Source organism: Lycium ferocissimum, chromosome 7 (genome assembly GCF_029784015.1).
Source record: "Lycium ferocissimum isolate CSIRO_LF1 chromosome 7, AGI_CSIRO_Lferr_CH_V1, whole genome shotgun sequence".
In the NCBI taxonomy this organism is placed as follows: Eukaryota; Viridiplantae; Streptophyta; class Magnoliopsida; order Solanales; family Solanaceae; genus Lycium; species Lycium ferocissimum.
The window spans coordinates 48,271,681-48,285,169 of NC_081348.1; the positions used below are offsets into that span (position 1 = coordinate 48,271,681).

The following is a 13,489-nucleotide window of genomic DNA, read 5'->3' on the forward strand; positions in this document are numbered from 1 at the left end:
ATATTTCAAAACCATGCTTTTGTAAACTGGGGAAGGGAAGAGAAAAGTACACGATATTCCCTTCTCATGTTTGGTTTAAGAAAGAAAAAAGTAGAGAGACAATTTCCCTTTCAGGCCCACCAAAATTTTCCTCCCTTAAAATCATGCGGGGTCCACCAAAATTTTCCCTTTTCTCTTCCTTTCCTTAGTTTCCAAACATACAGTTAACCTAAGATGCATCCTGCATATCTCATTTCCAATTGAAACTTAAAACAAGTATTATCAGTAGCAAAATTAGTTTATTCCAATGTCATAACCTCTTCCCTACCTCCAATTCAACCCCCTACACACCACCCCCCCCCCCGAAAAAAAAAAACCCCCACCCCACAAAAAAAAAAAAAAAAAGATCGATAAATAAGTAGATGAAACTCTAATCTTATCAGCTAAGTAAGAAAATAACCCGCTTGGGATATATCAATACCTAAAGAGACACTGAAGATATATTCGGTAGTCAGGATGCACGCCTTCTTCGTGTAAACGGAGAAGAGGATTTCGTAATAGAGCAAAAACCAAACGGGGCAAAGGTTGCAGTTGAGGACATTGAGAGAATGCAACATCAATGTGAACGCCTGTTGAACCTCCATGCCCAGACTGAATAAGTTTGCAAGCATCATTATACTGAGCCGTAAGAACAACAAGCCAATCGTGAAGTAACATTCTGCCCTCTCGAACGCCTTGCTCCAACGAGGCTAGAATAACCTGAGAAAAAGGAGAATTATTCAGCACAGGTAAAACGTAAACTTAACCTGCAATTAAGAAAGTATGATTTGGTATTCTAATTATTTGGGCCAACTATAGTATACAAATCAAACAAGGAGAGACTTGACATGTTTGGTCTTATACAGATGAAATCTAATACGCTACCAAATATTTTTAGCTTACAAATTGATTTGAGGCATTTCAATAGTTCCTTTCATTTTATCATATTTTAGCCTATCACAAAAAGAAACTTTTTTTTGTGTGAAGTTTGTAATAGCTGCCCGATCGTGATATCAAAGTGTTAACAGGTATCATCCAAATGAATTTTGGTTGTTATATTGGAAATAATTTGAGCTCTTGAAGTCTAGTTTCCAACTGATCAAACAAGTTCGCGAGGTTTTCAAATTAATGCATTTAGGTAAACTACCAAAAGTGCAGCAAGTTCATCCTAAGTTGCTATAGTTTCACTTCTACAGATCAGATAGTCCAGTTAATAGCCCTCACGAATTTGGGTTTAAAGTGAAATATGAAGAAGAGTAAGACATACCTTGTGGACAAGTAATGTAAGCACCACTTCAGAATCAACACTATCATAAATCTCATTTATGCTGTGAGCTACTCCAAACTGAAGAGTTCGAATCCTTAATCTCCTTTTGAGAGAATGCTTTGTTCTGCACAAACACATCCACTGCTCAGACCATATCTAACAGAAGATGCTTCATAAGGGTATCCACCACAAAAGAAAAGCAAAAGGAGTTATTCCTTGCTCAAAGCTAGAGTACTATAAATTTTTGAAGAAGTTTTAGAATTAAAAAAGAAAAAGAAGGTAAAGAGAAACCAGAGTAATGCAACATAACTAAGAAATGGCCAGATCCAACTGCAATTTCAACATAACTAGAACTACCATCCCTTTGCTGTCTTCACTAACAAGTTCACTTACATAATTTTAAATCGTATCACCTTTTACATTGACCAACTAAGAGGTGCCAAATACCACATTTAACATGTCGCTCCTCAAATATCCACTGCTTAAACATTTACGCAACCAAGCAGGAAACGCAAACTAGAACCAAACTTCTGCCAAGCCACTTGTCCAGATTCAAGATATAATGACATACTTTATGATTCTTTTTTTTTTTTTTTTTTTTGAGTGCTACTAGGTGAATCAATACTTAAATATATAAATAAACAAATAAGAAGCACGTTACTTTGATGGTCACTGCTACCTGAAAGGTAGTAAAGCAGCAAAAAGGCCACTTGTAAGAACACCCTTACCTTGTTGTAGAATTTGACCCTGTATTTGCAAGTTCATCTGGTGGGACAACAACAGTATACTGAAAAGCAATTTGCAGCATAGGCAATTCTGCAGTATGCCTGCAGAAGGAAACCATTCTTGTATAATGAGTAAAAATCTGGCTCAGCATTCGCAAAATTAATGCTTACAAGATGCAGAGGAACACATAAAGAAATTGCCCCAGAACAGCAAAAACGTGTATAAATTTGATGAATTTTGAAATGATACTCACAGTTATCAGTAAGTATCTAGCAAACTTATTTTTTTGATAAACCACGGAGGTACACATGAAGATGGTTCTGCTATACATAAAGCTATACAGGTATGTTTCGGACCTCCCAAATCTATGCAACAAAGAATTTCTTTACACCAGAAAAATAAAATGAGATTCTGAGCATACATTTCAAAAACACTAAAATTGGAATACCACTCGGTTTATCCGCATTCTTCCATTAATATGAAACTTTTTTTTTTAAACTGGTAACATCATTAATATGAAACTTTTCCACATAGTTATGTCTTCTATTATAATATTCGATGAAAAAGTTGTACTCCCACCGTTCCACTCCCACCATTCCACTTTGTTTGAAACTATTTCCTTATTACTCCGCCGTTCCAAAGAGAAAGACATATTTCTATATCTCCTTAATGAGAAGTTTTTGTAGCCAAACAAATGTTATGACATGTTTTAAACCACAAGTTTCAAAAGCCTAAGTGTTACAGCCACACAAATGTTATGGCATATTATTATTTTCTTATGGCATGTTATGGCATATTCAAGACCACAAATTTCAAAAGCCATCCTTCTTTCTTAACCGAGTCGAGTCAAACTATGCCAAACAAATTGATACAGATATAATTGTCCGCTATGTGGGTTTCTGCCAAAACCTCTTTAATCTACACCATCCTTAGCTCTGTCTTTATCAAGAACCCGCCTCCTCTTTCCTCTTTCCTCTTTCATCAAACCATCCCTTCTGATGTTTCCAGTTCTTGCATGAGGCATTCACTGTTTGTTTCCACTTTGCAGTATCGTTTGCAATACCACTTTTTCACTTTTCCCTTCAGCAATTTAAGTTTGCACATGAATCTCAAACTTCTCAGTATTCCAAACCCCACACAAACACTTCGCCAGTTCCTTAAAGTCATGACATCGTTACGTAATGATCACATCTTCTCGAATCTGAATGGAGCTGGTTCCCTGTTCATTTGTTTATTCCTCCACTATCAAGGAGGGTAAGGCAATGATCCAATATAAGTCTAGGAAAGGCTTACTGGATTGAAATGGAGAACTTTTCCTTCCCCACACGATATTAAAATTTTGTATAATGCAAGTTCTTCCATTTTGCCGCATGAAATTTGCCTCCAATAACGGCAAATCACTACTTTACCGTTCAACATAACAAAGACCGCTTCAATGCAAAGTGCAGAGATTGTGAGAAAAAGAAGTGCAGATATTGAGAAGTGATTTGGGTTCGGATAGTATACTGGTGGCCGTATCAAAGAATACTAAAGTAGTTATCAAAAGTAGGTAGGTAAAAGGTGGGCTTCTTCACTTGGCTCGCAACAAGGGGTGATATAATGGCTAAAAGTCTAAGGAAGAGGAAGATCACATACACTAGTTGGTGCTTTATGTGCAAGTGCTCAGGTGAAGACCCCGACCATCTCCTTCTTCAATGTCGGGTGGCCTCGAGATTATGGTGGGAAATTCTGGGTTTTTTGGGGATAACTTGTGTGATGCCAAGCACCGCGAAAGAACTATTGTTCAGTAGGAATTATGGTAAGTGGACGAAGAGACGCAAGGCATGGAACAAGGCTCCACTTAGCAGTTATGTGGATCGTTTGGAGAGAAAGGAATAGTAGAGCTTTCGAAAGTACAGAGATAAATGTTGTACAATTGAGAAATAGCCTCTTATCACGTATCTCCTTTTGGTGCACCCATGAGATTCCATTTGTATAGAAAATTGGGTGTCAGTCATAGAAAATCTATTTGTATGTTTTCTACTTTTGGTATTCTTCTTGTATATGAGTGTTATTGTGCCCAACATTTAATAAAATTATTACTTTATCAAAACACAAAAGTTGGATTTTTAGAGGACGATCACATCAATTAAAATTGTTAATAAATATAATTTGTCAAACTAGTCTATGCTATATACACAATGTTACCTTAGAACCATGTCAAACTTTTCGAAACTGTACCAAAATCAGAAGTCACAAAGATATTGGAATGGAGAATATAATACTTCTGAGATGCTAATAAGACCAACATACAGCTTCGCTAAAGGGGCCGCTAGCACTACTTTTATCAAAGCTTTTTCTAATGCAAAGAGATCTAGTATCAATTTTCTAGTCAAGATAGTTCCATGTAATCTTTTTGCATACGTGAAACAATGAGCATAAAACTTAATTTGACAAAGGAGTACAAAAAAAGTTGAAGATGTCTTACCTGGAAAATCCAACATTATTTGCAAATTCAAAATCGTACGCATATGTAGCGAAAGAATCACAACAAATTATGTGCTGGACATTTTCATATTGTGGATCTGGGAAGAAATGCCCATACTGTTGGGAAATAGTGCAAGTATTATGAGCCAATCGAGATAGTAGAATAAGAATCAGTGGAATAAAAAGGCTAGAAGAAAATCTTACAGAATGACTCGGTTGAAATTCCGACGAAGTCCTCAGCCTTAGGACACAATTAAAAGCATATGGTCGACTTAACATGCGGTACCTGTCAGAATTTCATTCTAGTGTTATGTAAACAGATTAACGTAACTAACATGTGGAACCAAAAAATGCTTATTAGTGGTGTGTCAATTTATACTTTAACAAAATAGTTATTTACTCAACAAATGACCTGTCTATGATAAGTCTTCAACCCAATTCATCCCTCAAGTATGACCTAAGGCTTATAAACACCCTTTATACCAATACCCCGTTAACACAAACCCTTAGATTCGCAAAACTTAACAGGAAACATCCATTGTTTGACTTTTCAATAGGAAAAACGGCTAGTTCTCAGAAAGCTGCTCTCCTGCTTTCTTTTCTTTCGCCGTTACTTATATATATGATTTAAACTTGAGGATTTATCTTACCCAAAAAAACCGTCATCTATTATTTAAATATGAAAAATCACCAATTCATCATCTGAAATCCCGAGGGGACATAGAGAACAGCACTAAAACTGAAACTCAGATATGTCACAAAAAATTTCATCGGCTAATCCCCAACACAAGAAAGAGTAAGAAACTGTCACAAAGTGCTCTGAGTTCGCTAAATCCAAAAGCCATATGCCTGTTTTCCCCGCCATAAGAACACACATTAGAAGAAAAGTTTAGCCACTCCATAAACAGAAAAAACCATCCAGGAGCAGCCAACCCTACACCATCCTTATAAGATCAAATAAAACTAAAATAGCAAAGAGCCCCACAATGGAAAGCCTAGGAGTATGACACATATCCCAAAATTATCGCAGCAGCTTCCTGAATGGTAAATCCAACTTAAGCAATTACTAGCACACCATTATTGGAGAGAGATCTTTGAAGTAGAATCAAGGCGCAATCACGGGGAAGAGCTAAAATCAAGATGGATCTTAGAATTTCATGCCCTAATTTGCGCATTGAGAGAGGTTGGCGCACAATTGAACCTCCTAATTTGAATCCCTAGTTGATGAATCAAGGAATCAGCAAGGGGAAACCTAAGTGTGCATATGTTGAAAGTTAAAACCAAGAAAACTTGTTCGGCAAGAAGAGAGACCCAACCGGATATTCTGCAGAATGTCGCTGTGACGGGAAGCAAAACTGCTACTTTTTTCAACGATGGGTTAGGATTTTTTGGCTAGCAGGACACTTTCATTACAAGAGAATGAACGTGTCCATTAAAAAGAGACAAAAAAGTTAATCAAGGGATTTTTGAGTACAGTTCTACAAACTTGAGGGATGTATTGTGTTCGTGGGATTCCTTTCCCTTTTTTTTAGTTTGGGTTGGTTGGGGGGGGGACCAGTCATTTAAAAATTCACCTACATTAAATATTCATAGCAATACAATAGTAGCAAGTGGCATACTCACATGTCTTGAGGAAGTGTGGAGTCATCAGTGCTCGTATACAAAAATAAGGAGCCTCCACTCTCAATACTCAGAAACTTCAGTGATGCTAAATCAGTATACTCATTTGTCACAGCAAATATGTCTACACAAACACCTGATTGAACAGCCACGGCAGCCTATTGAAATATATTTTAATGCTTAATGTTCAAATGTAAATTAGCTAAAATCAATAAGCCACAAACTATGCTAGTACCAGATCTTTATAGAATGGAGTTTGTTCAGGAAGTAAAGCTCGATCCGCATCCTCTCTTCTACTAGCGTACTGCTCTCCATACCGTCTTGTATCTAGTTGACCTGCTCCAATATCAGGAGCGCCCGAAAGAAAAGCAAAAACTCTAGCTGCGTTTTGATTCGATTGGGGAAACAAAATAAAGGCACTGAGCATCATATCTTTGAGCAAAATACTATGAAACTTCTACTTTAGTGGAAACATTCTCAGATTACTGTCCACACTGGAAAAAGGCTGATCCAAACGGTAACAGAAAGCAACCTAACTAGAGGTGCGTCATTCACTATAACTGATGCAAAGAAACAAGTGTGAAATTTCCATACCTAATGCAAATGTATTTCCGTATTCCGATCCAAGATAACTGAAAAGGGCTTCCATTGCAGATCCAAAACCCCTTCCACCCAGGAAAACTCCATCTAAACCTTGACCTGCACCTGAATTCCTTTCCCATGACGTCGTTGGCCTCAAAGTTTCAAGTGCTGACGCTATGCGGTCCTTACAGGTATCCACCTACAATAAATCACTGATTTAGGGCTACTGCATGCTCATCCATTTTGACATTGAAAAAGTAAACACCTTTACGCTCCAGATAGAAAAAGAAAAGCATTGGGAAAGAAATCAACCAAACGTACTGGAGCTAAAAATGACAATAGGGGCATGACATCCTGAAGTCCCATAGACACGGTACCATCAGAATCATGAGGAATGAAAACATTCTTCACCACTGGAATGGGGCCTTGAACATCATACAAACCTATTTTATGGCTGAATGTGGCCAGGCCAAATAGTGATCCAGGCCCAAGAGCTTGATCAGAAGACAAAGAAAACAGAAATTAAACTTCCCTCTAGTAGAGAGTATAAACTTACTGTTCAAAAGAGTCATCGATAACCAACCTTCTAAAGCAGCTAAAAGAGCACTTTTAACAAGTTCCAAAAACTCCTCTGATGCTGCATAAGAATTTAGCACTGTTAATCAATAACAGCAACACTCTCCATATCTACTTAACACAAAATGCATCAGTTCTTAATGTAAAACCTAAGATAGTTCTCAATAGAAATACAGTACGCAAAGTGAAGAGTGATGTCAATAAAATTTAACTATGATGGTGTATAAACACATATAAGTATTAATATTGCATGTGCCTAAGTGTGCTTATGGATAAAAGAAAATAACATGATGGCCACAGCTGAAACTTCTCGGCCGCATGTTGCTGCTGATGTAGCTTTTGAGACTACAATCCAGTTTCAACTATTTTGACTTAGTACACTGAAAACAACAATCTGTAGCAAAATTTTCTGATTGAACAGTCAACACTGAGCTTTTAAGTTCTTTTGGGCAGTTAACCAGGCACATCTAAAAGACTAAAGGCAAATCAAACAAGTATTGAGATAATTTTCGAACAAAACTTTGAGAATAAAGCACTTGATCCATGCATGATAATAATATGATATTGCAATCTTCCACATGAGAGATATGTGATATTAAGAAATACGCCAATAACCAAACAAATATGAAGCGAATAATTTAGCGCTGTGTGGTTCCTAAAATTGCTGGACCTGACTTATTGTTTAGGGATGTGCACAACTGAAAATGTTTTTTCCATAATAATGATATGGCATCCTTCCACATGACTTGGATATGATATTCAATAAATAAGCCAATAACCAAACAGTTAACAAATGAATACCCTTTTCCTGATAAAGCTATGGAACGAATACCCTTATGCTCGGTGATTCCAAAAATTAACTGAGCGTGACATATAATTTCAGGATGTGCACAACTGAAAACATTTTGTCCATGATAAGAATCTCAATATTACATCCTTCAATGTGAGTTGAATATGATACTCAACGTATATAACCAAGCAGCTATGAAACCAATACCTTTTAGCTGGGTGGTTCCGAATATTAACCTAACTTGATTTATAGTTTAAGGATGTTCCCAACAAAATTGTTTTACTTGGAAACTAAATAAAATGTAGCACAAACCACATTTAAAAACTTAAAATATTCCAGCAAATTACCAATCAAAAAACAATATTTCAGCAAATCAAAGTCAGAAAATTTCTTCAATGCTCAAAACGAAATAATGTTATAGTCCCTACATCATTTAACCATCATAATCAAATCAAAAAGGCAATAACAATAACCCAGAAACTTACAAGCAAGATCAACCGCCGCTACATACACAGGCCGCGCCGGCATTTCCTCAGATTCTTCCACTACACCATCCAAAATCAAGTAAATTCAAAAGGGTGCATCTAAATTTCCAAGATTACATAAAAGGGTATCTTCAAATATAAAATTCACATCAAATGGGTAGCCAAAAACGAGATTTACAGTAAAGGGTATCTGAAATGAACACTTACTGGGCAATTCAAGGTCAATGAAGGAAGATATATTCTCCGGGCAAAATTCAAAAGGGTGCATCTAAATTTCTAAAATTACATAAAAGGGTGTCGTCAAATATCAAAATGTACATTAAAGGGTGCATCTAAATTGCCAAAATTATATAAAATTCATGGTTACCCAAAAACCAAATTACAGTAAAGTGTGTCTGACATGAACACTTACAGGGCAACTCAAGGTCAAAAACAAATAAATTCAAAAGGGCGCATCTAAATTTCCAAAATTCCCTAAAAGGGTATCTTCAAATATCAAAAATTACATTAAAGGGTATTTGAATTAATCAGTTACTGGGCAATTCACGGTTAATGAAGGAAGATTTATTCTAAAATTACACAAAAGGGTGTCTTCAAATACAAAAATTCACATCAAATGAGCACCCAAAAACCAGATTTACAATAAAGGGTATCTGAAATGAACACTTACTGGGCAACTCAAGATCAATATATGAAGATATATTCTAAAAAAAAATTGAATAGGTCAAGATATATTCTAAAATTACACAAAAGGGTGTCTTCAAATATCAAAATTTACACTAAAGGGTGTCTAAAATGAGCACTTCCTAGGCAATTCAAGATCAATAAAGGAAAATATATCCAAATGTACATTAAAGGGTGCATCTAAATTGCCAAAATTACATAAAAGGGTGCGTTTAAATTTCCAAAATTACACAAAAGGGTGTCTTAAAATATCAACATTTACACTAATGGGTGTCAGAATTTAACACTTACTAGGCAATTCAAGATCAATAAAGGAAGATACATTTTAACATTACATAAGCATCTAAATTTCCAAAATTACATAATGGGTATCTTCAAATATCAAAATTTACTTTAAAGGGTGTCTGAAATGAACACTTACTAGGCAAGTCAAGATCAATAAATGAAGATATATTCTAAAATTACAAAATGGGTGTCTTCAAATATCAAAATTTACAGTAAATGGTGTCTAAATTGATCCCTTACTTGGCAATTCAAGATCAATAAACAAAGACACATTTTCTGGGCAAGATTCAGGTAACGAATAACGAGTAATAGCCTGATTAGGAAGTCCATTAAGTGTGCCACAAAGTGAACAAGTCCAAGCCCATTGTTCTTGTTCACAATATGTATTACAATAAGCCCAACAATTCTCACATCTCGGTAATTGGTGACCGTCCGATCCATAAACCGGTGGATTACCGTTTTCATCCTTTGTCGCAAACGGTGAAACTGTTACTCCCCACGGTAAACCTGACTCTTCTAATGCGTCTTGGTCACCGGGAAACCGGGTAATTTTGCACGCACCGCCATTAGAGCGTGGTTTTAGAGGTGGTTTTAAAATGGGCTATGTTGGGTTGGGCTCAAATCAGCCCAATATGAAAATATCTTGAGCCCAACCCATAAAATTTTGGGCTGGTTGGGCGGGTCATCACCTTTTGGGCCAAATTTGACACCCCTAGTGGTGCTAGTGAAAATTAGACAGAAGGGTGTCTTCAAATATTAAAACTTTAAGGGTGTCTGAAATTCACACTTACTGGGCAATTCAAGATCAATGAAGGAAGACATATTCTAAAATTACATAAAGGGTGTCTTCAAATATCAAAAATTGCATTAAAGGGTGTCTGAAATGCACACTTACTAGGCAATTCAAGATCAATAAATGAAGATATAAAATACAAAATGTCATCAAATATCAAAATTTACTCTAAAGGTGTCTAAATTGCATCAATTCAAGATCAATAAAAGAAGATACATTCTAAAATTACATAAAATGATGCATCTAAATTTTCAAAATTATGTAATGCGTGCCTTCAAATATCAAAATTTACACTAAAGGGTGTCTAAATTGGGCACTTACTAGGCAATTCAAGATCAATAAAGGAAAAAATATCCCAATGTACATTAAAGGGTGCATCTAAATTGCCAAAATCACATAAAAGGGTGCATTTAAATTTCCAAAATTGCAAAATGGGTGTCATCAAATATCAAAATTAACACTAAAGGGTGTTTGAAATTCACACTTACTTGGCAATTCAAGATCAATAAACGAAGACACATTTTCGGGGCAAGATTCAGGCAAAGAATACCGAGTAATTGCCTGACTAGAAAGTCCATTAAGTGTGCCACAAAGTGAACAAGTCCAAGCCCATTGTTCTTGTTCACAATATGTATTATAATAAGCCCAACAATTCTCACATCTCGGTAATTGATGACCGTCCGATCCATAAACTGGTGGGTTACCGTTTTCATCCTTTGTAGCAAACGGTGAAACTGTTACACCCCATGGTAACCCTGATTCTTCTAGTGCATCTTGGTCACCGGGAAACCGGATAACTGTTGCACGCACCGCCATTAGCGCGTGGGTTTAGAGGTGGTGATTGGTGAAAATGGAGAAAATTGTTGAGGAATTTTTTTTATTTTGGGGGGTTTTAGATGGGTGTAGGATAAGGGCGTGCGCACTGGTTGTGTATTTTAGTGGGAGGGGTTTCTTAATTTCCGTTTAAGTGACACATATAATGAGCCAATGATGAATTGACACGTCGGATGCCAACTCAGAGGCAGTCCACGTTTGATTTTCATGATGTTATTCTTTTTTCTTTTGCCGGAGATGGCAAAATTACATTTGGGTGAACTTATCTAACTCCAGCATTTTTTTCTAAAATTTGAATAATGTTAGTTCAAACTTCATGTGACATACCAGCGTCTAATAAGTGGAAAAAAAAATTATTTAATGATTCTTGATAATAAATAAGTAAGTTTGAAAGGCTATTCACTCATTTTACAAAAGAAAACGTAAAAATTAGCCTAGATGGTCACATGAAAATCTGTTGGAGGGGATCAAACTCTAACATTTTTTTATTAATACTTGGTTTTTTAGCCATCTCAATCATTTGAAATGTAACTCGAAAAAAAGACATTTTAAGGCTAAAAAATAATGTTAATTCAAACTTTATGTGACATAATTAACGGTAAAAAACGGTTATTCACTCATATTTCTATTAAGTTTTTACTATGGTCACTTGTTGGGCTTCTTATTAATATTTAGCCACCATTTGAAATGTAATTGGAAAATGGATATTTTCAAAAAATTAATTAATTCGTCTAATTACTAACTAGTTATATCTTGTAGCTATATCAATTAATTATATCCCATAGCTAATAGTTGTATCTTAATAACTATTAAATTAAAGTAAAAAAGAAAATAAATCCACTAACGTACTATATCCCAATTCTCTACATTTTTAAACCCCTTTCTCACACCTTCTTTGTTACCCCTTTCTCTCACCTTCTCTGTTATTTTCTCCATTTTCATTCCACAGGATCCTCCACGGATTTTGTTACCCTAAATAGTAGTTGTGCACAAATTGGTAAGTTTTTTAGTTGTTTTTTATGTGTATTTTGTTGAATATCTTCTTTCATTTTTTTGATTTTAACAAAAAACGTTTCTGACATTGTTAGGGTTATTGAACAAGTTTCGATTTCGTTTTAATGGCGGAGTTGTAAGCCACCGTCGACTCCGCCACAGTCGACTCCTATTGTCTTTGTCGATGGCCGCGGCGGCTTCCTCTTTCCAGTCGCCATTTCTCTCTCTTTTTCCGGTGGCGGTTGTTGGTGACGATGACAATGAAGGATAACAACATCGGTTGTTGGTGACGGTGGTGTTTTCGTAGATCTGGTGGCGTCAGTGTCAGATCTGGACGGAAATAGTCAGATCTGGCCGGAAGTTGCTGTATTCACGAATACGGCAATTGTAATTACTTTTTTGAGCTTTTTTTGGTTAAATTTTTAGATTGTATTCATTTTTTTAGGGTGTATTAGTTAGCATAAGGGTTGTTGTTGTTGCGAAATTTTCGGCAGATCTGGCCGGAAATCGTCGGTAGATCTGGCCGGAACTAGTAGTTGGTGTTGTTGTATTCATGAATAAGACGATTGTATTCACTCTTTTTGTTAATATTTTAGATTGTGTTCATTTTTTTTAGGGTGTATTTGTTAATTTTGGAGTATCTATGTTTTTATGTATTCAATTTTACTCGTTGTATTCATGAATATAACAAGCCCGTTTATGAATACAAATAGTTCTTTCATGAATACAGTGAAAAAAATAAAAAATAAAAAAATTGATGTATTCATGAATACAGTGAAAAAAAAAATGTATACAAAAAAAAAAAAAAAAAAAAAAAAAGTAACTATGCCATGTAAATATTGAAAATGTGGCTATGGCAAATTTTAAACTCCCAAAGTGTAGTCATTGATGTAAAATTCCCAAAAAAATATTTGGACAAAATATTCCTAGCTAAAACATGGAACAACTCTATCGTAGGGTCTTTGCAGTTCAACACTTTGACAAGTTGAACTCCAACATAACGTGCTAGATTGAAAAATTTTCTATCGTTACAAATGTGGGGGAAATTCTCGGGGTTTTTGTTTTGCGGCACATATCAAACTCTAGTAATTTTTCATGAAACTTGAAACAAGTATCATGAGTGAATAATGTTAAAGAATAATTTCACTCATGATAACTTGTAATAAAAGTTTTGAAAAATTATCACAAATGAAATAATGATAAAAAAGAAGAAGATTATTTCGCTAATGGTAGCTCTTTTGAACTTGTAAGACATGACATTATTCTTAAATTCAAACAAGTATTTCTATAAATAAATAAAGATATTGCGACAAATGAAACTCCAAGACTATGTCGTGAAGTTCAACTTCAGAAATCAGTCATGCACTTTA

General features: G+C 35.5%; 1 protein-coding gene across 1 annotated transcript; it reads right to left on the reverse strand.

Moving 5' to 3' along the window:
- Window positions 1-431: 431 nt before the first annotated feature.
- LOC132065472 (protein transport protein SEC23 D) lies at window positions 432-11,199 on the reverse strand. Its single transcript, XM_059458886.1, has 12 exons — window positions 10,781-11,199; window positions 8,531-8,590; window positions 7,263-7,316; window positions 7,001-7,173; window positions 6,692-6,878; window positions 6,333-6,478; window positions 6,101-6,255; window positions 4,682-4,763; window positions 4,479-4,594; window positions 2,014-2,112; window positions 1,286-1,409; window positions 432-738 (listed from the first exon to the last, which is right to left on the reverse strand). Exons 1-12 carry the CDS (start codon window positions 11,106-11,108, stop codon window positions 454-456), a joined length of 1,809 nt encoding a protein of 602 aa, XP_059314869.1. The 5' UTR covers window positions 11,109-11,199; the 3' UTR covers window positions 432-453.
- Between the last annotated feature and the right edge of the window lie 2,290 nt (window positions 11,200-13,489).

Coding starts and splice junctions, on each gene's coding strand:
- LOC132065472 (XM_059458886.1), bottom strand. CDS start 11,108: ATGGCGGTGCGTGCAACAGTTATCCGGTTTCCCGGTGACCAAGATGCA. Junction 6,879..7,000: donor TATTGTCATTTTTAGCTCCA/GTACGTTTGGTT, acceptor GATTTATTGTAG/GTGGATACCTGTAAGGACCG. Junction 4,764..6,100: donor TCCACACTTCCTCAAGACAT/GTGAGTATGCCA, acceptor AAATTCTGACAG/GTACCGCATGTTAAGTCGAC.